General features: G+C 35.7%; 1 protein-coding gene across 1 annotated transcript in view; it reads left to right on the top strand.

The window, feature by feature from the left end:
- LOC128863816 (guanine nucleotide-binding protein subunit gamma-e) overlaps positions 1–27,468 on the top strand; it is a 121,142-nt gene that overhangs the window by 36,258 nt on the left and 57,416 nt on the right. The window contains exon 2 of the mRNA XM_054103181.1: positions 6,068–6,209. Within this exon, the coding sequence (XP_053959156.1) occupies positions 6,097–6,209 (113 nt within the window). The 5' untranslated portion in view covers positions 6,068–6,096. The remainder of the gene's footprint in view (positions 1–6,067; positions 6,210–27,468) is intronic.

Genomic DNA, 27,468 nt, shown 5'->3' with positions numbered 1-27,468 from the left:
CAATGTTTCGCTAAATTTTTTTGGATGACGTAGCAAACAAGGAAGCATATATTGATTGTCATGATAAACTTGAATTCTAGGCATTTTGGGTTGAGCTTAGTGTATTTCCACGTGAGCAGTTTTAGGCAAAATATATTAATTTATTTACTGGAAATGTTAGCAAGAAATTTGCGATGCACTCTTGAGGCTTTGTCATCAATAGATCGCCTACGGCGATTTTTTACCAAAAACGATATTGAAATTGACCTTCTTCAAGAAATGGAGGAAACGATTTTAACCATTGTTATAACGATATGTTTACGAAGTAAAATAACAGTATATTTTAAACAGTTATGTTTGTTTATATAGAATTTAAAAAATACGTACGTAGCACCGTTTATTGTACACTTATGCACTTTGTCTTGTTGTACCTGCAGGTAATTTTCTTAATTTTTATATTCGAATTTACATGTACTTATTTACAAGAAGAATTTCATTAACATTAAAAAAAAATCTGCATTATTGATGCTTCAAACTTCCTTAACACTAAAAGCGTGTTCAAGCTAAACTAAAATGACTACCATGTATTCTAACCTGTGTCTAATAGACAACTCAGATGATTGATATTTGTCTCATATATAAATTTAATATACTTGTATCTCTGGAACCACCTCGATTTTACTGCGCGATATTGGCATGTTTGGGAAAGTTTGTTAGTTGGTAAAAACTCTTTGAAACTAAAATGTGGGTTTTTTAATATTTTACTTATATCATGAGTGCTTAGAAAATACGTCTGGTGGGTCTCTAACATTTATTTAGATACGTTCAAAAATCCAATTTGCAATATCGAACATAAAACGATATTTTTGTTTTATTTTCGAATACATTTTCTTCAACAAAAATACCCATCCACGGTCATCCCAATGAAGGAGTTTATAGTTTGTTGTTCGCTGTTTTACCGTCGAGTTTAATCGTGAATGGCTACAGAAGTAGTTAACAGTCACTTTGTGATAATCTAAAAAATAGTCAGACGAATAAATATGTAGTTTGCAAAGGATAAGCCTACGAAAGGATTGCACCAGAATGCTAGGTTAGAGAATAAGGGTAATCCAAAATGAATGAACAAAAATTAACGGTCAATTGAATGTGCTGAGTTTTCAGATATTCCAACAATAAACTCTTCTTCCGCCCGCACCTATTTGCAAGCAACCAATTTGTTTCACGGCAAAGAAATGAAATGGGCAAAAAACAATGAGCCAATGCATCACAAATAGCGCCAAAAAAGTTATAAGAGAAAGGTAAAGGGAAGAGACAAATCAAAGGGAAATATTAGCATGTTCTTGTCAATATTATTCTACATACATACATATAGCTCCTTTTAGTTGCATTTGTGTGAGTGTTCCCATGTTTTTACTTCTATTTTGATTTTATTTTGCTGGTGAAGGGAATGAGAGCCGCTGAGCGATTTTATCGCATGCGAGAGAGTTATTGTTCAGCGTAAAAGGTATATGCCCTGACTGAGCGACAGTGGTTTGCATTCAAAACACAAGTCATTATATTATTACCATTGGCTCAGTACATGTAATTGTGTGAGGGGAATGAAGGTTGTTTTATTTAATATATGATTTCTTTTTGCATTGAAAGTAATCGTGTTAAGCATTAAATATACAGATTTTAAAATGTATGACACCTTGCTAAGTTCAGAAATAGCACTTACTTAATTCTAATTCTCCCAGTTTTGCTTCACTGCTCAGTCTTTAATCTAGGTCATTATTATATTCTGGTAGCATGAGAGAATTTTTGTAGTTCATGCAATAGGAAAATAAAGTTGTATGCTCGCCAAAAATTTCAATTGAATTACAAAAACAAGTTTTGAGCAGATACAACCCAGCAGTTGTAACTGCTGCTCTAGATGCTATTGTTTTGCCTCTGTGTTACAAGAGGTGTCGTTTTATAATTCTCGAGCGGAATGGAATGTGCCAAAAAGTGGACCGTCCGAAGTGCCAAAGTAAAAATGTTGGGCAAAGTATATAAGACCAATTTTATTTTTATTTTTTGTATATTATGTATACATAAGTATAAGTATGTACAACTCTATGTGCAGATACATCTCTGCAAAAATGTTTGTGTGACTATACTCTAAAACGAGTTACCCGAGATTAGTCTCAATAGGGCACAATTTACAATGTCGAATCACTCCTTGACTCCTGAATGGCTGAGAAGAAAACGTAAATAACCACTTTACGCGCACGTGACCTCTACGGCATAATAAGGAAACTGCAGCTTGAGACTCTGAAGGAGCTGATTCAAGGTTTTCATGGATTTTTCAAATTAAATAAATATAAAACTAGCTTTCAATATTGAATTCAAAGAAACTTGAATATTAAAATTTGCAAAGCATTTAGAACGGACAAAATAATAAATACTAGTGTTGGGCTAATAAAACAATTTTTTTTCTGTGCTACGATTTGAACTCCGGACGTCCTGCTTATGCGTCTAAGTTCTAATTATCGGCAATTGTGTTGAATTTCGAATTTTCACAAAAGGGTTCAATTAGTCTCGTCAGAGAACATGCTCAAACACGAGCGAGTAGTGCATCCCATAAAAAGCGTTCAAAAGGGCCAGTAGTAACATATTAATTCGCGACTAGGGATATGTGACATTTTGCAGGGATATGTGAGTATATTGCTGGGGGCATTGAAAACGAAAGTAAACATTTAATGCCAACGAAGAAATTTCCCAGAAGTAATTCAAGCATACAAACAAATGAAGTCATCAAATACATACATATGTACATAGAGCAAATGAATCCGGATTCAGCTGCAACTGGGACGACATAACTTTCTTTATCCCCATTTATCGGCTTGTCATTGCGTTTGCCGATGTATGTAAATGAGGAGTACCCAATAAGCCAACAAATAAGACACAGTTTAATTACTTAAAAACAAAGAATAAAGAACAAATTCATTATGATTATTATTTTAAGGATTTAAGACTACAATCTTAGGCGATAACATTTATGTTTGTCATCGCGTGTTATTATTTGTGTTTCATTTTTTACTACAACAAATTTGACACTCATTTTTGTTTTTTGATTTCGACGCCCTGATTATGTTTGTGTGAGAGTACATACTTGTGGTATTTGTATTTGTATTTGTGCTGGAAACATTTTGCATTTACTGCTGAATACGATTTCCATTCGTGCTCTAAAAGATTCCTCTTCTCTGATTTGCGGCTTGTACTCTCTCTCTATTTTTTGAACTCAATATTTCTCACCATCGCTCTCATCGGAAGTTTTATAGGCAAATTTTTTGGCAAATACATACACACGTCTAATTTATTTTCACTATGGATTGCTCTTCACATTGACGCGCATGCGTTTACTTGTTTATACCCCATCACTTAAATATGTTTAGATGGATGTGTAGTGTACATGAAGATTCTTGTACACTTTGTTATTTAAATTCAGCAGGCTGAGTGCATTCGGAGCGCCCATAAGACGGACATGTGCTAAATTCTACCTGTGTGGACTATTTGATTGGGAGCACCAAACTCGTAGGCTTCTCAAGCATCCACGATTAAGGTTAGATTTTACGGCCTGAAAAGCAAAGCAGTTACACCACTGGAATGTGCGGAAAAGCTAAACAGCGTCCTTAGCGACCACAATTCGCCAGGCAGTGGTGCTTGAGGTGCTTTGAAATAAGTTCGTAAAAACCCCTAAATATAAAAATGAACTCTCTCGTTGTCAGTGCTGCTAATTTTAAATTGCCAAAGAAAAATATGAAAAAAGTAGATATGAGTGTATGTATGTATGTATATGCATAATCTTTAATCTTTAAGCTATAAACCTTCAGTAAGGTAGTCAGTAAAATATATTATATAGTTTGCATACATATGTACATATTTCATTACCATTCATTACTATAGATGCTTTCGTACATTGCTAATTACGCACATACAATGGTTTCTTGCGATCGCCAAATTACTTAGCGACTTGCGAATAAAACACCAATGTGTTGGTCGCATATGGATTTAGCAGCTCTGAACTACTCTGTTTTTTGTTGGTAAAGAAAATAGGTCTGAAGAGATCGAAAGAGAAAATGTAAAGACTGTTCACAGAAATTCAAATTCGTGCAATATCCTTACAGACTGCATACGAAAGAAGCGGGTGTGAACAAATTTCCTTGACGCCGGTTCTGCTCGCTAAATTTGTTGTTGCTTTCATGTACAAACTTTTACTAAGCAAGCACAGAAGTGACAGCCAATAGACATATATATGTACATACCTACATACATACATAGAATTTACCATGTAAAGTAGTGAATTCAAATATGGACACACTGAAATCCTTCGAGCACGGGAACGCTGGACCGTTAAAATGCGTGCAAGCTGCCTATTCAAAAAGTAATTGCCGGAAGTTATCAAGCACCAACTCTTTGCCATTCCCTGAGGCGCTCAATAGCCGGTCTTCAAGTATAAACGTATGTAAGGCCAGCCATAATTGTACTCGTTACACTTAAACATAAAGAAAACAAAGTGCGGCTAAAAACTACGAGGCTGTTTACGAGTATACATACATACATACATACATTCATAGATACATATGCACAGACAAGTAAAAATAAGCAACTAATGTCGCTTGGCGACCATCATAGCCAAGTGCTTTTGTGTATGACTACCATTCGTTGGGCGTGAATTCGTGGCTCACCGCAGACATGAAACGTAAATTTACAGAATACGGGCAATTCAGCTCCGAAAAACCATCTGCCATTCGGCGGAGGATTAAAATGTTGTTCCCTTCATTTCCAGAGTCACATCAGGATGCGAGCTGCAGGAGAAGAAGTTCGGCCAATAACCTTATAAACTATTTATGCCCTTAACAACATTTTTATATACAAATTTATAGAATATGTACATATGTATGTATGCATATAAAAATATGGGCGTATGAGGTGGGAGAACTTTCTTGCACGTGCAACGATAATAAGAATTAAACGAATAGGTATGTATGTAGGTGTAAAAGGAAATTGCGCTTTGGGTTGGCCAAATGCCGTAATGTGAGTTCTACTGTACGCGGATAGTCGGATTGTGGAGCTCGTTTGTTTTGCGCGCCTGTACTCGTATTTCGGGCGGGCATGTATGAGTGCTAAGCGCTAGCATGACTGCATTGTTTGAATGGGCAGTGTTGAAATGTCTGAACTGTTTGCCGGTTTTGGTCCAGGTCATATCGCGCGTTGCCCAGAAGAGAGCTTAGGGTTGCGCCCAAATAATAACGAAAATACAAAACTCGAGCATACTCGTATACTTTAGTGTATTATAAAATGCATGATAGCATGAGAGATTGGTGGAGAGAAAATATTGGAGAGAAACCATATGCAGTATGAGAAATTTCCAACATTCCAATAAATTTGGGACAATGCGAGCGTCCGGGTTAAACCTATATTTTAAAACCTTCTAGCGGCAAAAGTGGGCGTTGTACTGAGAAAGTACAGCTCTGCAGAATATTTATACCATTACAGACAATGCATTATTTATAGAATTATGCTTTTCCATATAAGGTGAGAACGAAGGCTGATTGAAAAGTTGATCAATTTGTAGAAAAGTTTATTCGTTTTTAAACATTTTTTTATTATTTGAATTGTTTACCGTTTTCAAGTATATATTTATGTACATATATATGTGCACTACATTCCAAACTATGGGCTTCTTGAAATAAATACGAGTACATGTATACAAATTTATAAAATTTTAACATTTATTTCATATTGGAAGTAATGTTAGAAAGGTAATAAAAGCCAGCAAATAGTCAAATGGTTTGGACCGAATCCGAGTGGCCTTACACGTTGTGCGGTGAGCCTTAGGCAAAAGAAACTGGCAAAATATGAGTGAAATAGCAAGTGTGGCGAGAGCATCACAATAATAGGACGAGCAATTGATTGCGCGCGCCTTGGAATTCACATTTTACTCTCTATCCTGCATGAAAGAGCTTACAAAACTTCAGATATTCATTTTACTTTACTCTATGTACAATATGTATTTTCTGAGCTCACTTCACACTCTCATCTTTCGTGTCCGTACAATTTCCAGGGGTGGTATGTGGATAGATTTTAGCCGCCATGGATCCCAGTGCTCTACAAAACATGGATCGGGACGCATTAAAGAAGCAAATCGAGAACATGAAATATCAGGCATCGATGGAGCGATGGCCGTTATCTAAAAGTATTGCAGAGTGAGTATTTAGCTCCCTATATATTTTAAAATGATTAAAGTTTATAAAAATAGTATTAACAACCTGTTTTGTGCTTCGATAAAAGCTCAGAATATAATTATGTGAAATTAGCAAATTGGCTCTGTGCAAATGTTTATGAAAAAGTGCAAAAATGTGTCAAGCTCAACAAGAAATATACGTCTTAATAGTTACATAGTTACAACTCCTAAATTTATGTTTCTAAAAACAAAATCGAGTTATGGTATATGTGTCTGAGTGTCGCCGTCAACCGTGTGATAAATATGTTTATAAATATATGCGCTTCCGTGTGCTTTTTTCTGTTCATATTTTCCGCAGACGAAATGTCTGCGGCGCCTTGACGAATAACAAAGCAAAAGCACTACGTAGAAAAACAAAAATAAAACATAATAAGTACTCCCTTAAGAAATACCTGCAAAATTAGGTGTAATGAAAGAGTGAAAAAAAAAAATCACTAGAACCTACACAAAGTGCTTGAAAGGCTGGCTATACAACATTTAAAACTAAAATCCGACTGTAACTTGACGACGGCGAATTATGACATGGGCTTTTTTAGGACATTTGGTAGGACTCTTTAGTGAACCATCAAATTATACGTTCGGAGGAACGGACATTAAAAATTTAATAGGTATCGGAGAAATCCACCAAAAATAGCTGGCTGAAGAAATAGGCAAAGAAAAACGGGCAAAAATACGCAAAGTACTGGGGGACTGACTGATACGGAAAGGTCAATAAAAAACAAAACCAAATAGCAAATAAAAAATAAATCCTAGCTCAGACAAACCCGAAAAAATTAGACGAAACTAAAAATTTACTGTTCGGATACATTTGTACTCGTAGTAGCCCATTTGCGCCATGAAAGCACCCAAGCGCAGCAACATCAAAGAGCAACTCAGAATTGACAACAACTCGAAAAGAAGATACGAAATAAAAAAAAAGTTTGAAAAAATATTGATTAGTTTTTGTTATAGCCGATTCAAAAAGCAAATTTTACATGCCTCACCCTATAGTATAATAATATTAATAGGACTATCAATAAGTTCGTGCGGTTTTTTTTCGAAATTTGAAACTTTATTGACGTAAAATGGTTACAAATTTAATATTCAAAATATTGTTCATCGCTTACTACTACTTTTTCCTATCTTTCTGGCAATTCACGGATTCCCTTTGTGAAAAATTCGGTCGGTTTTGCCGCAATCCACGAATCGATCCATTTTTTGACTTCATCGTAATTACGGAAGTGCTGGTCAGCCAGGCCATGTTGCATCGATCGGAAGAGATAGTAATCGGATGGCGCAAGGTCTGGACTATACGGCGGGTGGGGTAGGACATCCCATTTGAGCGTTTCTAAGTATGTTTTGACCACTTGTGCAACATGTGGCCGAGCATTGTCATGTTGCAAAATAACTTTGTCGTGTCTATCGGCGTATTGCGGCCGTTTTTCTCGCAGAGCTCGGCTCAAACGCATCAATTGTCGTCGGTAGACATCCCCCGTAATCGTTTCATTCGGTTTCAGTAGCTCATAATACACAACACCCAGCTGGTCCCACCAGATACACAGCATAACCTTCAGGCCATGAATATTCTGCGCCGACGTCGATGTTGAAGCATGGCCAGGGTATCCATACGTTGCCCGACGTTTTGGATTGTCGTAATGGACCCACTTTTCATCGCCAGTCACAATTCGATGCAAAAAACCCTTTCTTTTGTGCCGCTGAAGCAGTTGTTCGCATGCCATAAAACGGCGTTCAACGTCTCTTGGCTTCAATTCATACGGCACCCAATGGCCTACCTTTCGGATCATTCCCATGGCTTTTAAAAGTTTGGAAATTGTTGATTGATCAACTCCCAAAGTTTTTGCAACCTCTTCTTGCGTTTGAGCCGGATCTTGATCGAGCAATTCCTCCAATTCGGTATCCATGAACTTTGGCGGCGCACCCTCGCGTTCTTCGTCTTCCAAGCCAAAATCACCACTTTTAAAGCGTGCAAACCACTTCTGGCACGTTCGCTCAGATAGAGCATGCTCACCATAAACTTCCACCAAGATACGATGACTTTCGGCTGCTTTTTTCTTCATATTAAAATAATGAAGAAGAATTCCCCGCAAAAACACATTATTTGGCACGAAATTCGACATTTTCAAGTGTGGTAAAAATATTGTTGTTTACGCTTCAAATAAAAAACTTATACTGACGTTTGTGCCTTACGACAGTAGCTCTCCAATGAATGTTTGGAAATGTGGATCGATGGAATAATAATCAAGTTACGCCATCTGTTGTAACACCGCACGAACTTATTGATAGTCCTATTACAATAATATGTATAATAAGAACAATGCGAATTACGACAATGGAACCAAACAGTCTTAAAAACGATTTAAAGTTGTAAAAATTCACTGTATTTAAAAAGGATTAGACGTTACCTCAGTTTAGATAAGATATTTGTTTATATGAGAACTACTCTCTGTTACTTTACAATTGATCTTTTGTATCACAATATTACACCTTCATCCATTCATCTTCGTGATGAAGGCCCACAGAAATAGATTCATCCTAAATTTTTTTGAAGAACAGCAATATGTCTAGCCATGGCCGAGCATATACATAAAATATGCGGATATGTTTCGGTCTTAGTGGATATACCCATCCCACAAACATAGTCAAGTAAGACAAGTGAGGTAACTTTAAGTCGGGCTTACCCACCCGAGTTATGCCAATCCTACGAAACTGACATCTAAACAGCTTTGTTTTTATGAGAGCCCCCAATGCACCACACTCCTTACCGCACTCCTTTAACAGATTTCTAGACGCTTCACATCTGATGTTAATTTAGCCTGATTAGTTTAGTCAATGAATCCAAAGCGCCAGTCCACCAATTAAATTTTTTTGTTTTTGAAAAATATTGTGGACAGTTAAAGTCAAAATTCCACCTAAATATTGGCTACAATTTTTATCTTCGTACATAGAAAAAACTAACGTGAACAATAAATTTAATATTACTCGTTCTACTTATAACGAAAAAACTCGATTTTGCTGCAAAACAGTTGAAAAATATTGGAAAGTATATTTGAAAATTTGTAAGATGTCGTTTAACTACCATTGACATAAATGCGAGCCATATAAACTAGTGCCAGTCTAAATTCAACTAGAGTAAAATAGTTGTGTGAGTATAGAACAAATTTGGACGGAAACCCATATTATTATTTTATTTGAACTGGTATTAAAAAAGAACTACAACTCACAGCAGTTCCTACCGAAATTATAGCTATCGTCAGATTTGTTTCTTTCTATCCGCGGCAACATTAATCATTCCGGCTGATGTTGTTAAGTAAATCGGTGTATTCTATTATATTCGATATATGTATGTATAAGTACGCGTATGCACACATATAATTAACCATATTAAATATATAATTTGTGAAAGTGTTGAATTTTTCTTGTTCTATCCTCACATGAAATACGCAACGTACTTACAGGGCGGCCGCCGTAGCCGAATGGGTTGCTGCGTGACTCTCATTTGGTAGGGCCCCAGTTCGATACATCGTCATAAAACAATAAATGATGGGAGAGGGTTTCCTCTCATAGCGATAGGCTCTCGTCAGGCAATGGCAAACCTCCGAGTGAATTTCTGCCATGCAAAAAGCTCCTCGTAACCATCTGCCATTCAAAGGTGGCATAAAACTGTAGCCCTCTCAAGTTTGTGGACGAACAGTGAGATTCCCACCATAAATTGGAGGAGGAGCTCGGCCGAGCATCTAATTTGGTATAAATTCAAGTAAAGTGTGTGACTTTTGACATAATTTCGAGTTAGTCTACCTGATATGTTTTCAAAAAAATAAATACATATGTGAACCTATTTTCTAGTTTTCCCGTTAAGTGATTTCACTTAAACTTACAAAGTTAGGTTATTTTTCCAAATTTAATCCAAGGTACTGGCATACATAGCACGCGAGGTAAATTTATCGAATTCCTCTTTTTCGTACTACCTTCAATTTGAAACGGAAAGCGAATATATTCTAATTTATGTGCTTGTGTATGTAATCATAATCACAATCTATAAGTAAAGCGGCAGATGTGTATGCCAATATGTCGTTACACTTGCCGTCACGCAAGTGTGAATATCCTATCTTCTGATCTCCTTAGTGTTAAAATGAATGCACATGGGCAATACAGTATTTACATATGTACATACTCGTGTGTACATGTGTACATTTTAGTCCTAAATAAATAAAAAGCCCCAGATGTTGTCAACGTTTAGTTGCTTTAGGCTAGGCAAACTTATGGCAAGCGGTTAAATTAAGCAAAGAAAGTGTAATTTTATTTTTCCTTTTGTACTTAGTAAGCGTGAGTGGCTAAGTTCATAAATATTATATTTATTCTCCTGCTTTTATTAACTAACTAAGAAGTGGTCCCTCTTGGGGTGACATTTGATAGTGGAGCTCGTGTACAAGTAACTATACCCATAGCTTGTACTTAGGTTTGTGCTTTAATTTTTAAAATGACATAATATTTTGATCCACGTGAGATTTTGACTTCTGAGCTTTCTCACATGCTCACCTTCAACGCTTGCACTCATTCTTTCGGTTGTTTTCAACATATTCTTAAATGTACTTATGGAATCAGTATAATTTACAAAGGTCAAGACATCAGGTGATTTATTTGGGGGAAATGCCTTATTTTATGTTTTTACTTCAAAATTATTGAGTTTGTCTATTGCATTATTTTCAAAGAAAGTACAAATTTACATGCCTCAGATTGAAAAACGTTCTCACAAAGAAATACAATACTAAAAATAATATTAGAAGGCATACATATATATGATCTCAGGGTGGAGAGTAAATCCCTCCACATGCTCAATTTAACTCAAAATAGTTATAATAATATGTTTTTTTAATTAAAAATGCTCCCCTTTCTATGTACAATTAAGTTTTAGCAATTTAAATTTCAACTAAAAATGGTAATGCCATTAGCAACATTTGGGCCACTTCATGGATTTAATTTTGCCCTTTATGGAGAATGTGACAGACTGCGTTCATAAGCACGAGTATACTTACGCATGTGCGTCGTGCGCTGATTGTAGATGATTCCCCGAAAACACATTACTTCTTGCTTTATCATTATTTGCACCGTTGCCATAAGTGATCCGATTTCCATTACCAGCTACCATCCGCCAGAAGTGCTATTCAACAGTTATTTTTAAATGGAAATCCGGCCCAGGCGGCTTTTTTACGCTAACTCTTAGACAATCGAAATGGTGCTAACTTAACGGTTATTTTATCAATATTTTCCATAATCAGAATAATCAGCCGATCTGTTACATTATCAGGAGAATAGGCACTCTGATATAAGTTGTTGCTTTTATCGAAGAATAAATGTAGAATAAGGCGTAATTTCTCTTTGATTGTACCCAAACTATACGTGCACTCAAACAGTATAGAGTCAAGCAATCACAAAACTGTTCCTGGCGTTTTTCTATTACGAAATCTCATCTTTCTAATCCCAACTAACTTAATCCCATAGCCCTTACATATATAGCGGAAACACAAACATACGAGTATTGTTCAAGCCATCTGTTGAAAACGTAATGGATTTTTTTCCCTGCACTATTGATGTAATAGTTTTAGAACGGTTCGCCGAGAACCCACGCACTTTGGTCGTAGCTCAAGTAAAAGTTTATTTTCAAAAGGAGAATAGGATGAACAAAAATAATTTAACCTCATTAAAATTAGTAAATGTTTACATAAATTATTTATAGAATACGATTTCATTCATGTGCGGCTGGATCGACGGGCTTCGTAGTAGCTCAATATTCCCCAAGGTTCTTCAAGCGTGAAGCAAATCATTTTCTTCCGCGGAAGTTTTGCACTGACTGGCAGTCAATATTTCGATTACTAAAGAACTATCACGGTGAAAGGGTTCCGAATTATCTCAACTGAAAAATCAAAAATATAAAATCAACTATGCACATTGGCGGACTTCAGAATTCGACTACATTTAGAAGTAAAACTATATGACCTTTTGTTTTGAAAGTAGTTAATAAAGTGTTTGCTTGATTTATTCAGCAAAGGTTGTATAATTTATATAAGAAGAACGACCGTATGAGCCCCTATGTCCCACCGACGCACCACGGGAAAATTTTATGTACATATGTATATATGTAGCCGTCCCAACATGTTTTCATTAGATACTTTTTTGTTTATTTTGTTTACTTAAAAGTTTTTATATCATATGCGCATTACTGTCAGTTATTGTAGACTCTTATTTGCAAGCTCTGCTTATGTTAAGCAATTTGTTTCGATTAACCACTTAAAATCCCATACATATCGATTAAATTGTCAATACTTGCGCGAAATGGCAAACATTTCCTCGTTGCGGAAGGTCTGCTGATGTTTAAGTCAATGCGAAAGCAAATACAAATCTTTCTTGGTATCACCGTGTGCTCGTACTTACACTGACTATCAAATTATACCTGTTCTTATCTGCTTTTGAATCGATGCACTTATTTTAATAAATATGATATATTTATATAAACATATATTAATAAATATAATATACAAATAAATAGGACGAAGAAAACTTATGTGCAAACATATGGTTTATGACATTTAACCACCTGTCCTCTATGCCTGCAACGCTTTGCCACACACTTTAGAATCTAACCATAATTCCTGTTTATATAATATTTATCCAACTTTGATGTCATTCCACCCAGAAGATTTTTTTTTAAAACCATATTTTAAAAGTAAATTGAATAAGTTTTATTTGGATAATAAACACAAAATGTAATTAATTTCAAATTAAGTATAAATATCCCCTTTATAATATTTAAATACTTCATATCGATAGGTGGCTGCATTCTTTTAATACTAACCCACACAAGTGTAATTTATGAGCATCATTGTAGCTTTCGTTCTAACGCCGGCCTTCTGTGTTTCTCGTTTGCTTATTGGCGCAGTATTCAATTAGGTGCCGAATAGACAAGTTAGCGCTGCTGGGCGCAACCCAACCTTTTTGAGAAGGTTCCCCTAGCGGGTATAAGCCAGTTCGAAATTTTAGTTGGAACTTAGGTATGTGCACCACAATATATATTATTTGTATTTCAATTCAAGAAATAACCTTGCTATAAAATAAGAAAGAAAACCACAAAAAAAAAAAAAAAGCAATTAGATGTGAAGAAAAGCGGTGAATTGAACTTGTAAATTAAAAGTATATTGAAACTATTACTTTTTTTTCAAAACTTTTCTATGCAGTGAATATATTTCTATAAGTGAATCGTTTGAGGACACTTCTATGTATTAAACCACGTGCTCCAGAGTAGATTTCAGCTTTAACTTGCACCTACTGGTGAATAAACGTTCTGTAGTCTTGTTTGAGCTTTAAGCTGTTTTTGGGGTTTGAGGTTCGCAGTTTTTTTAATTAAGGATGTCACTTTTCATCATAGCTCGACAAAAAAATATACAATCATTGGCCAAAAATAATATTATATATACATATGTATACAACCCATATGCAACACCACAACAACAAAGAAAAAGTTTATTAGAATGGTAGTGACGCACCAACCCGCTCGTATACGGCGGGTGCCGAAATCAAAATTAGTTGAGAGAAAATTATTAAATTTAGAAAATAATTTGAAGAAAATATAATATTAATAATAAAGATAATATTTATTGGCGCGTACACTTCTCCGAGCTCCTCCTGCTATTTGTGGTGTGCGTCTTGATGTTGTTCCATAAATGCCGAACGACAGATATTTTTATGAGGAGCTTTTATCATGGCAGAAATACACTCGGAGGTTTGCCATTGCCTGCCTGCCGAGGGGCGACCGCTATTAGAAAAATGTTTTTATTAATAATGCTTTCACTGAGATTCGATACAACGACCTCTCTGTGAATTCCGCACCAACCCATTCGGCTACGGCGACCGCGTGTCCCATGTGAAGGTGAGTAAAATTCATTGGTTTCAACGTTCAAAGAAACCAACGGTATATTTCAGATTAAAGCAAGCGCTTGAATTTATGCTTCCTGATGTCAAAAATATCTACACAGCATTAAAAAGTGCTAGTGATGTTTAATTTTGCGGTTGCTGGTTGCTGTCGGACTTAATAGTGAGAAAAACTATTTGTTCAAAAAATTAAATTATTAAAGTGGTTAAAACAATAAAGCTAAGCAAGAAATACGAGCGGAAATCATTAACAAATTCAAGAACGGTATTTCGGCTTCAGATTTGGCAAAATCTTACCAAACTTCACGAAAACCGTTTACAAAGAAGGAAACCTATGGAAATTTAGCAAATAAAGCAAGGACTGCGCGCAAGCCAATTACTAACTATAGAGAGACCAGAATACTGATGAGGGCTATCAAGGAGAATCCCTCGATAAGTCCTGTTGTCCTCCCAGAATTGATTGGAAAAGCAGTAAGTGGAGCAACAGTACGGCGCAGATTAAAAATTACAAAAATCAAAATTTTTGTGTACGTACGGTGAACAACATAAGTTGAGCGAAAAAATCCAAGTGCCTCGCCTTTGCTAAGGAGTACATAAAAAAGTTAATTTCATTCTGGCATAAGGTGTTTTCATTTCAGATTCAGGGTGTATTTGGAAGAACATTCATGTATTTGCCACAAAACTTACGTGGTAGAGCAATGCAGCCTCTTAACAGTTCGAAGACAGTTCAGTTATGCATTGGCGGTGCGTATCCTTCTACGAGTATGGAGAGCTCGTGCCCGTTGACGGTACTCTAATCCCAGCCGGATACATTGGCATTCTTAATAATCATGCATTCACATCAGCCAACAACCTTTTCTCAACCAACGATAGGATTTTACAACACGATAACGCACCATGTCACAAGGGTTGGCTACCTACAAAATTTTTGAGTGGAGTAAATCAAACTGTTCTGCCTCAAAGTCCAGATCTAAACATTATTGGAAATGTTTGGGTTTTTATCAAAAAACAACGACCAATCAATAATAATAGGAAAAGACATGGCACAATCGAAGAAATTAAGAAAATTTGGGATAAGCTGACAATTCCATTTCTACACAAATTGATTGACTCCATTCCTTCCAGGCTGTAGGCAGTAATCGATGCCAAAGTCAATGAAACGGAGTCTTAACCAATTACTCTGGACGCCAGGAGGCATAAATTCAAGCGCTTCTTTTATTGTGAAATATACCGTTGTTTTCTTTGAATTTGCACCATTTATCTTCGCATACTTCGCAGATTTCAACAACAGAAACATTTTTCAATACAGTTGTCTAACAAGAAATAAAACATCTCTAATAAATAGGGTGACAAATTCAACTTTGTGTAAATACTTTTGACTTTGGCATTGTAGATTGATTTCGTTCTATAAATGGGCGGACCCACAGTCTAGTAGCGCCTCTGAACGGCAACTGGTTGTGTATGAGAACCTGGCAGATATGCATTCGGAGGTTTGTCATTGCCTGCCGAGTGGACACGTTAAGTAAAAGTGTACTTATTTTTGTGCAAGTTTAATAGAGTGCAAACAAATTTTATATATTCAATGAATGCAAAACTCTGTATTCATATCCCAATTGCCCCTTCCGTAGTACTCATATAGTTAGACACATTTTTATATTAGATGTTAGATTATACTCGCATTACATCCAACTAAGGACACACAGAATGGACATTTACTGGATAAATTCGTAAATGAAATTGATTACTTAGGACTTTGGGGTAATTACTTTCTATGTTTTGCAAAGTAAGTATACATTTTAAGATTATTTGTTGGAGGTACTTTAAGTAACATAGAGATTGTAAATTTTATTGTTACTTCCAAATGCTTCTGGGTTAGTCCTTTTCAAGGTGATAGCCAAACAGTAAAGAATCAATTCATGAATTCTTAAAAAAAAAATCGAAAAAAATACAAATAATGATTTTTTCAAACCAATTGTAGACATTCGCGCACAAAAGCATGCTGGCAGTCAGTATCTACTACCGTCGAGAGTAAGTTTGTATTTACAAACTCTGCGGCAAAATATTTTAAGTATCTTATTTACATATTTGACTGTGCACTTGCATTCCAATGCAGTGACTGCTTTCTGTTTCTACATGCTTTATTAGCTTTCTATTAAACTTTTTTCTTTTTTGCTTTCGGTCTCCTCTTAGACCCAAATTGAATCAAATCAGTAAAAAGAAATACGTATTTACAAAAGTTGACTTTTTATTTACTATACATGCTATCCATATCTATGTAAACAGTTTTTCTTTTGCCAATGTGTCAATTAGGATTTGTGTTATCATTTATGTATTTCCCATTCAAGAACAAAAATGTTAAGTTTACTGAACTGTAGGTTTGGCGAAGCGAAATGTTTTTTAAGTGGTTTAAAATTTTTTTTCCAAAAATCTGACTCAACTTTCGCGAAACTTATTTTCAGATAGTTAATATGTATATGTCTTGGATAGGAATCGACTTTGAAGGAACATACGGCTTTTCCGTGTCTGTATTTTAAAAATGTTTTGTAACATGCAAAGGGTCTTTTAAAAGATGTTGTTTTAAAATAAAATATGCCAACATTTAGGTTCTTTTAGCTTTCACTATTTTTATTCAGAATACGGCTTTTAGCAATTCCATGTGAAAAATAAGATCATTTAAATGTACACCATGAGCAATTATACAGGTAAAATCCGACAAACAGTCGACTCATGACTGCCTATTTGTTGAGAATGTTGAGAAATATTAGCGCTGGTAATATTAGCGCTTTGTTCTAGCGTGCAAAATTGTACATCTGTCTGCTTGCCAAATGTCAAAGATGATATAAAAAAGGTATCGTTTAGGAATTATTCACTACTGACATCTAGGCGTCACTTTCGAAAGGTCCCATGAATCGTTGTTTTTTAGCTGCATGAGAACTATCGATATCGATAACTATGGTTTGAAGGTTGGGAATGGCAAACTGTGATGACATTTCTGTTCAGTAAGGCTTGATAATTCATCATGAATCGTTTAACACCAGAGAAACAAGGCGAATTAAAAAACAGTTGCTTTATTTTTCACGGTTTTGATAAGTTTGACGTCAGCTCCCTTCGCAATACAAAACAAACGAACAAAACAAACAAAATTCAGTGAATTGTTTGGTAGTATTGTGATTTGTGAGATTTAAACTAATCAAACTAATGAAGACGAAGTGCTGTGTATTAAAATGTGAAAGCAAAAATGCAAATTGTTTGCGTTTTTATACGGTAGACGCCGTAGCAAGAAAGTATGTGTGTGTGCATATCAATTATTGCCTTTGGTTGTTGCCATTGCTTTCGTATACTCTTCTACTTCACAGAAAAGTAATTCCCTTTCCTTTTCCTTGTTTATTCATGGGCTCTTACGACACTTCTACAATCCAAATTATGGAAACCTACTTAAAAAAATAGTAATAAATATGTTCGCCGAGTTCAAAATACATTGGCCGTATCATCGTTACGGTTGATGGCGAGTACTATCGAGCCATGCTGATAGAATTTTGTTTCCAAAAATTTATCAACTAAACATCGACGATATTTGGTTCTTAAAAGGCCCACCAAAAAGGTCTGGCTTGCCACACAGCGCACTTAACAATCGATTTATTACAATATTCATGCTACCATTGAGGCCATACGGCCAGAATTTTTTGAAAAAGTAGTCAAAAATTGGACTGATCGAATGGACCGTGCACTCGTGGCCGCGGTGGACATATACAGGATATCATATCCAAAAAATAAATGCCATGAAATTACCTTCCAGATTATAATAAAAAAAATCATTCCTACGATATTTCTGATTTGTATTATCATTTTATGTTCTCAAGCTCTTAAAAACACTCCACATACGCATATGACAGTATGAACCAAATAGAACGGTAAGTGAGGTATATTGATCTTAGCGCCTCCTAACGGGGCCATACCCATTGATCTCGATTCTATTTAGAATAGTATACTTTATTTTTGCTGATAGTGATAATAGTCTGCCGTATCTTTCGTTCTTCTAATGTAAATTTTTTAAAAAAGAGTTAAATTCATGTACCTGCATATATATGAGTGCATATGCATTTATAAAGGGTCCGTCATATAACTTTACGGAATTAAAAATGCTATAAAAAAGAAACTACTCAATATTTTTCCAAACTGTTTTTTTTATTTTGAAGTACAATCTTTCCGGTTAATGATGGAACACAACTTCATTCACTTTTGACTTTGTACGGCGTCATACCAAGGTCTTTACGCAAAATTCGTCTCAATGATGTCTCCGAAATGTCCAATTGTTGAGAACGACGGTGAACTGATGTTCCTGGTGATTCACGAACACTCTCGGCCACAGCAGCAATATTGTCAATAAGCAACCCAGTTTCTCTTACTTTTTTCGCAAAGTAACGCACATACGCTTCATTCGGTGGTTTTCTTCTTCCCATTGCCGTACGTAATTTTCGTACACATTCTGCAACAATACCATGATTTTTAAAGTAATGTCGCAATATTTCCCAGCGTTCTTTGAGCGTATACACAACCATTTTCGTTCAGCGGAAGAATAAAACTAATTTTCTGTCAAATCAGATGACAGCTAAGTGTTACCATTCTTCAAATAATACCTAGTTCAAATCCGTAACGATAGATCGCGGCCCTATATAAAGATTTGTCTAGTACGCGTCGGCTTTTTAGGTCAACCCGCGCAATAACTTTATCTCTCATTATTATCAGCAGCAGCACTAACATTATCCTGTCCCAATCGACTTCCCTGGTGCTCGTACCATTCAAGTGTCAAATGCCATTACCGCAGTGACTAACATTTTGAAATGCGCACATCTGTAAACATTACTCAGTTTGCACACACACATATTAACAATTTATTTTTATTACTGTAAAAGCGAATGTTGCAATTGGAGCAACGATAGTAAATCAACTATGTGACACAACATTGGACTAACCATCAAACATTTACATACGATGTTGGGATTTATTACGAACAACAACAGCAACCAATTCCTCTTCTTCCTTTGATACCGCTGCCTAGCGTAAATTTATCAACATATTATTGGCACATTGATGGTGGTTTAATCCCCTGTACAATTTCATGAGAAATGTGAGTGTGCGTTTGCTTTTCACACTTCCCCTGTGGCTGAGGCGAATATTCGGAGAGTTTTCATTGTGATTGATGGCAGGATGGACACACTATCTACAGACGAATTTTCATCTGTCTGAATGCTTCAGCTGTCTGTTATGCGCTCTGTTTTACAGTTGTACCTACTCGTATGTCACTCAGTCTGCATGCCCAGTTTATATTATCAGTTGGCAGTCCAGCAGAGCAAAAACAGATGGACATCCTATTGGGGGGAATTAGCATATTAGAATTCTCTTTGCGTTCATTTCATTCGCTTCACTTGGTGCTCAGCTTTATCTGTCAACTACCATTAAACTGGTGTTGGAATGATTTTCTACGCTTTTTTCGAGGATACAATATTTCAAAAACTTCTTGACAGGGAAACAATTAAGTAGATTTTCTCACTCAGCGCCCGTATATGGATGTAAATTAGTCTTACCTGAAGAGTAGTATTACGGATAACAACCAGGTTGCAAGAGAGTTACGAGTATTACAAAATATTTGTTAATTATACCGAGTAGGAAGTGAAACTTGAACTTTATCATCTGTCACTACGCAGTTTTCTGCAGATCTGCGAAACACTTGCCGTGAGAAAGTACACTAAAATACTTTGATTTATTTATAAAAATACGAACTTTAGCGCAAGCGTAAGCAAAATTCTTACAAAATCATTGTGCTGTCCTTTGTCAAAGTTTCCGTTCTTGAACTTAATAATTTAGTGCATGCACACTGAATTTTAACATCCCTCACTTACTCACTCACTTATTTATTATACGAGATACTTTCTTCCTTTCTTTAGTCCTTGCAAATTTTATTACGGAATCAAAATGCACTCGCAATGATATGCACGACATTTCCGGTAAAGAAAAAGTAAGAAAATGTTGCTGAATCTGATGTTCCTTTACATTTATCATTACATATGTTGCAAACATATACACACATATAGCCAACATATTTATATACATATATACCATAAGTAAAGCCTCTGAGTTAGTCACCGGTGAATTGGATATAAAAGTAAAACTTATAAAGCGCTGGTTATAATGAAAGAAAAGGGACAAAGTACAGCAGAGCAAAACGGAAAAATTAAGCTAACACGTTCGCTTTCGCTATTGACATTTTTAGTAGTTTTCAAAATCTCTGTTTGTTTACCATTTGTAGCCAGAATTCAAGTAAAAAAAAATATTTGCCGAAATCACATCTCTATTTGAAGGAATATGTACCGAAGAAGATCCCATTCCAAGGTGCATCTATTAAAGGTGGTGTTGGTAAATCAGCTGATTTGTTTTTTTTTCTTTCGCTGTGTCCATGTGGCTGTCAGCACAGAATAAAACAAGGCGAACTAGTTTTTTGTTTTCTACTTTTCGAATACTGTGCCGTGACAATCAACATACAAAGCATTGTTGTTGGGCTATTGCCACCACCTTTAATAAATGCGCCTTGCCCCATTGTATCCCCAACGACTCACTTCAGGCGTCTCAGATTTGTCAACATACAACTGTCAAATTAGCGTAGGATGTCGGAATAATCTATAATGAACAAATCTTTATGATTCACACCATTAGGGCCATGTTCATTATAACCACTCACCTTCCGTTGCCTTCCGCTCCCTCACTTGCGTTATGATCAACCACTAAAATAGGTTCTTATATGACCAAATAAATCAGCAGATTTGCTTTCTCATCGTGACGGTATTTGTTTTTGTTTTGCCCCTCTGGTTTTGCAGAATTCGAGCTGTTTACTGAGGTAAATTTTTAACAATTGGAAGGTATTATTCGAAAAATAGGGGAACAGCTGGAAAGAGTTGATATAAAAGTCTGCATACCACAGTTTTTGCAGTGGATAAGCGGGAAAATCAGATTAGTAGCACTCAATGATATAGTGCAAAAGTTTTAGCTGCATTCATTCGGTGATTGTTCAAGGACTACATATTTGCTTTTTCACCAGTTTGTTTTTACGTTTTTTTATAACTTCCATCTTTGTCTTAACCTTTCGTTAAGGGGTGACACCACTGTAGAAATTTCAAAAAAAATTTTTTTTTTTATAAGCTTAAAAAATTCTTTGAACCTTTGAAAAAACAGAACAAAAAGTTTTATACGTTACCGAAGTTTATTTCATAAATATTTTAAGCTTTTAACCAAGCGTTAGTGACTGCTACCTAACGACTTCTTCAAATTTCCATATTTCAAATGCGTTTTTCTCAAAACACGTTTTCTGAAATTGGCACGCAGTATAACTCAAACAATTTTTGATATTTTTAATCAGGTTTTTCACTAAGTCTGTATAATAACCTTCTTAAGAGAAGAGCGTAGGGGTTTTTCGATAGATTAATTTAAACGACTGTTATAATTATTTAAATGCCGTTTTTTTAGTCCAAAATAGAGTTTTTTCCTTCAAATGCTTGCTAATTCCACAAAAATAAATATTTTTTAAATCCCCTACGTGTTTCTCTAGCTATTTTTATCTAGATTAAGAAAAAAAATGTTTCTTTGTTCCAGATTAAAATTTGCACCCTCTGTGCTGCGTGCCGCGGAGCTCCTTCAAGAGAAACCACATTACAAAAATGTCTCCAATGCCGCCATTTTGTAAAATTTTTCGATCAAACTTTTGTATTTTAGTATATAAGTAATAACTTCCCAAATCAGAGTGATTCCTTTCCCTTTCCTTCTGTACAAAAAAATTCTTTAAAAATCGTGTTTATTTTACGCGTGTACAGTGGTGTTACCCCTTAAGCGCAGAGTGGTTTGCAACAAAAATTGACGCGTGGATCAACAAATTAATAGTATTATTGTTTAAAAATGAAATTAGTATTTTATACTCTAAATGAAACACTATTAAACTCAAAATCTATTCGAAAAATCTTCGGAAAATATGTAAATGTCAAACAAGACATAAGGATTGACACATCATTACACTAAAAAAAGTGTCGTTTGCGTCAATTAGATCAGCTGTGCCTAACGGATGGTTAAATCCCCCAAGACTTTTTCCGTATTATGTATTGTTTGCCATTCGCACACCTTCTTGCACCCTGCGGCCATAGTTTTTTAATACACTTTAATACCATGGCCGGGTGATTTGTGTGACTATCATTCCGTTCCCTCTGGTTCGAAACTCACTGTGAGTAGGAAGCATCAAATGCAAAGATTTTTCTAATGTTATTTGCCCTTCAACATGCAGTGGCAAACCTCTGAGTGTATTTCTGCTTGGAACTTACACCTCTTAAAAACCCTCGGCCGCTCGGAGGAGTCAACATAACAGTGTAGGTTTTTCCACTCGTAGGACAACATCAAAGCGCTCACCACAAATTGGGCAAAAAGCACGGCCAAACGCCCAACGAAGGATGTACGATACGCACGAGTTATACGAGTATATGTATATGTATATGTGTGTATATGTATGCATACATATGTTTGTATACCCCTCTGCCTGCATGCAACATTTTTGCAAGCGCAATGCATCCGCATTATGACTGAAAGCCCCAAAAGAGCAGATCTGTTGGAAAATAAATTAAAAAGAAATTAAAAACCATGAGTACAATAAAAAGAAAAAATAGAACACAACCGTGAATTTGTCTGCTGTTTGCCTGAAGTTAAAAAAAGTGTAAACGGAAAAATGAGTTTCGCACAAAATCGAAGAATAAAGCAGCAAACAAAAGTTTATTTTCTGTTTGCTTTTTCTTTTTGCTCTTTGGATGGTCGCCTGGAGCACTTCACAATCCCATAGCAGCATGAGAATACTGAGACACTGTGGCTGCTGGACCCATTTCGCGCCGAGTGGAACGAAACATTTTCACAACTTTTCCACAGCCAAAATTAATGAAAATTGTTTTTCTACTTACACCATTCTCCCACTTGTTCAATCCTTCAAACTCTTATCCTGCTGCATTCCTTTTCCCTCACTCATACTTCTCATTCAAGCAGTATTTGCGAGTCCAAACATTTCAGGACACTCAGCATTCAGTCATAAAATTAATTATGAAATTCGACGACTAGCAAGTTGTGTAATTTTTTAACTAAGAAAAGGGAACAATTACATAATTTCCGACTGAATTTGACGCCCCTACTTTTTCGCTTGTAGTTGAAGTTTCTGAAACTTTTTAACTTTATTTAAGTCTTACTTGCATGCGAGGATTTGTCTTCATTAATGGAAATAGAAAGAAAAATTACTTTAGATAGTAATATTCAAAACTAAATTTTAATTTGGACGAAAGGTCAAGAAAGCTTTATTACATCATCAATGAAATATTTTTTATTTATTGCAAATACTGCCTTAGTAATATATTTAGGATTCTGGCTAATGTATTGTTAACGAATTTATCAGTGCTTACAAATACTAATCGGAATGTACGTGTGTGTCCTATAAGTCCTAAAAAACGCTTCCTACTGGAGTTTTTATATATATGAACACTTCTACTAGAAGACCCACTGCACAGAAAATATTAAAGGCTAATAAATAATATTTTTATGGGGAAACAATCAAATTTAATGTATATATCGAGATATTCCGGATACTCGTCATATTTAAATTTATTGCGTTTATTAGTGTTTATTATTTTTACAACTACTCAATATTGGTGTTGTTGTTGTTATTATTATGTGAAAATAAATACATTGAATACTTCTGAGTATTCAAAAATATTTTTACTAAACATGTCTAGATATATTTCCGTAAAAATCAAGAAAAATAACATTAACAATTTAGTTTAAAAAACGTTAAAATAATTTTTGGGTAAAATCAAAACCATTTTTAAGACGCACCAATGCACAACTTTTAAAAGTTAGTCACATTGAAATAACGGCTCAGGGTTCGCTGATATCGACGTTTAAATTGTTGGCCGCGAAAACCAGTCCCTTTTGTCCTGTGCGACTGTCTTAGTTTTTTCAGCTATCTTTCCAATTAACTTGCACCAATTATTGGACTAATTAAAAACTATAAGTTAAACCTATTGTCAAAATAAAAAAAGTGTTAGATGAGGTTTTTTCAGTTTGAATGAGCACGGTGATAACGTTCGACGTGATGGAAATACCCATCGGGGCTTGTATGAAAACCAAAATATGGGGCATTTGCTGGGCATTGCTTTATCAGAATTCATCTGAACCTTTTTCTTATTAGAAGAGGTGCTTGCACTTTCTATACTTTTCCTATTATTATATTAGGCTCTTTGCTCTTGCTTTGAAAGTTTCAAAGTAAACTGAAGTTGCAAATAAACAATTGCGGATGGGGTTGAGACTTCACATGAGTACACACAATCACGCTTTCCATACTATACTTGTACGAATACGTTTAGGATATTAGGATGCTTAGTAGTTTGTATACACAATTCTGTTTTATTGTATAATAAAATTCAGCTTGTTAATCTTTCTCCTTTTGTCTCCCGTGCCGAAAAGTGTACATGAAGAAAATCAGATTATGAAACTTTTATTGCTAGTTCGCAGAAAAGGAATGGCTTGTTGGTATAACATCGGCCCTTCACGGTATCACATAAAAAATGTCTAACGTGGTCAAGTAATATCGTCGACACGGCTATTAACATATATTTGCAATATGACCTAATGTTGTTCAAGCGTAAAGCGATTCATTTCTTTCGGCGGAGATATGATACAGGCTTTCTGTCAAGACTTCCAGCGGGATAGAGCTACTAACCTGTACGTATATAAATACTTTTACCGAATAGCTCACTTCTTGTCCATAAAGTAAATATCCGTAATTTTTGCTTGTATGATTTGTGTTCCTCACAACTATGAATGCGTTTATGCCAACATAGTTGCCCTTTTCACACGAAGTCAAAGCAACCGCAATAATCTCCCAAGTGGCATAAAAAACAAGTTGTTTTGGTACGGTGACTGAGTTCTAAACTTGTTGTAGACAACATTGCCCTCCTGCCACCCCTTTTCTTACGGTGTGTGCTAGTTCTCTTGCTCATTATCTATTTATTTTGTTGTTATGTGCTTATGTAGAGCTAACAAGCAAGTTGAATATTTCCTTTATTAGCTTTGTTTTTGTTGATATAGTAAAGGGATTGTCCTCTGCTATTGCCATCCGACCAGCCTAAGTAATAGACAATTACTGGCTCTAGTAAGCCATTCAATTCCAACACACAGAGACTGAAGGCGCCGCGTTTGCTTCTGAATTCCAATTAATTGTGGCACGTGGCTTGAATTTATCGAATGACATCCCTCTGCAAACCACAAAAAAGTGAAACTGCGAACAGTTAGAAAAAAAAGAAAGAAAAAAAATACCAATTAGGAAGAGTTTTCCCATTAGCCTAAGTTACGCGAGATGTAAAAGTTTAAGCAATAAATATTTTTCCGTGTGGATGATTGGGTAATGATTTACTGACTACGGATTCTTCCGAGGTAGTCAACAGATTTGTCGGGAAAAGCTGTTTAGTTGTTCTCTAAAGGCTTGCGCGGATTCTAAAATACAGATAATTTTTATGACAGTTTTTACATAGCAGAAATGCAGTTGGAGGTTTTCCATTTCATACCAAAGGGTGACCCTTAGAAGGAAAAATTGTTTCTATCATTTGGACTCAACGTCATATTTTTTTGGTCAAGACTTAAAAATTATTTTTTGGCTATTACTTTGTAATTTTTGTTTGTTTTGTTTTTCATAACTGGATTCAACTTTCTGCTTAATCTTAACAAAATGGCTTTTAATTAGTTGTCTGTGGCTTGGCGTAGTACCGGGTCTAAAGCTTCAACAATAACTAAATAAATAAATAAATATATATTTGTATATATGTAAACTTGAATAGTCTTTATTGTTGCAAAATAGTAATTAAATATTAAGAAAATGTATTACAAAGTTAATTTGAAAATGAAGGTAAAAAATGACTACTGTTACTGCTGAGGTTACACTGACGACTGACTCTTTTCTTCTTCGTACAGGGGTGTTAAATACGATTTAGGGCTGCCATCTTACACTCGGTCATCCTGATTGTCATACGCCTCAGATGACTCTTCTTCGTGATCGTCTTCATTGTGCTCATAATACCGCCATAGCTTCATATTATCTGCGCTAGTTGATGTTTGACTTGGGCCTCGAAAGTCCCCAACTTTTTTCACATCGTATCTGCCATGTCTTTTAACTTTGCTTACTTGGTATGGGCCGATGTATTTACTGGCCAGTTTTTTACCTGTTACGAACTGTGTGACTTTGATGGCTACTAAATCGGATATTTGATATCCATGCTCTCCTTTTCGTTTTCGATCATAGTTGGATTTGTACACTTCTTGCGCTTTAAGTATTTGTTTTCTGGCTTCCTGACGGATTTGGTTTCGCTCATTTTGTGCGACTACCAGCAGTTCTTCTTGGAGTACTTTTAGCAGCTCTATATCGACTTCGTTTCGCATCTTTACACCGAACATCACTTCAAACGGTGTAAACTTTGTAGAAGAGTGAACGTGAGAATTGATTGCGCGTTGCACTTGTGACGTATATTTGTACCATTTATCCGGCTCTTTTGCTGACATCTTTGCTAGAATCGAAATAATTACGCGGTTCACTCTCTCAATCTGACCGTTTCCCCTTGGGACGCCGGTTGTTACCTCAACATGGTCGGTTTTATTTTTTTCGCAAAATTCTTTAAACAGTTTCGACGTGTACGCTGTGCCTTGGTCGCTTATTATACGCAGCGGACTGCCGAATATTGTCACCCATGACTCCAGGTGCCTTACAACTTCCTGTGCATCTGTGCTCTTGGTAGGGTATATCCACGTATACTTGGAGAATCCATCGACGATAGCGAAAATATACTTGTAACACTTTGATGTTGTATCCAGAGTACCCAAATGGTCGACATGGAGGGTAGAAAGGGGACTGTCCCCTTTGTCAATACAATGCAGATAATCTTCTTTCTTACCCAGCTTATGATTGTGCATAATGCATTCGACACAATTTTGAATTACCTGCTGAACTTTTGTTCAAGATGTGGAATATAGTAACTCTGTCGTATAGCATGCATTGTCTTTTGGCCACCCATGTGCCCAAATCTATGCGTCTCTTTCATTATTTCATTCTCCATGCTCTTTGGTATAGCCAATACATCCTGCCCATCGACTTGCTTATAAACTAATTGATTTTTCAATTTAAAGTTTTCATATGGTTTTTCTTTAAGAATCTCTGCTACACCCGTCAAATGTGAGTCCTG

The sequence above is a fragment of the Anastrepha ludens genome, chromosome 5 (assembly GCF_028408465.1).
Source record: "Anastrepha ludens isolate Willacy chromosome 5, idAnaLude1.1, whole genome shotgun sequence".
Classification (NCBI taxonomy): Eukaryota; Metazoa; Arthropoda; class Insecta; order Diptera; family Tephritidae; genus Anastrepha; species Anastrepha ludens.
The sequence above is the reverse complement of the archived record's forward strand: the minus strand, read 5'-3'. Positions and strand labels throughout refer to the sequence as shown.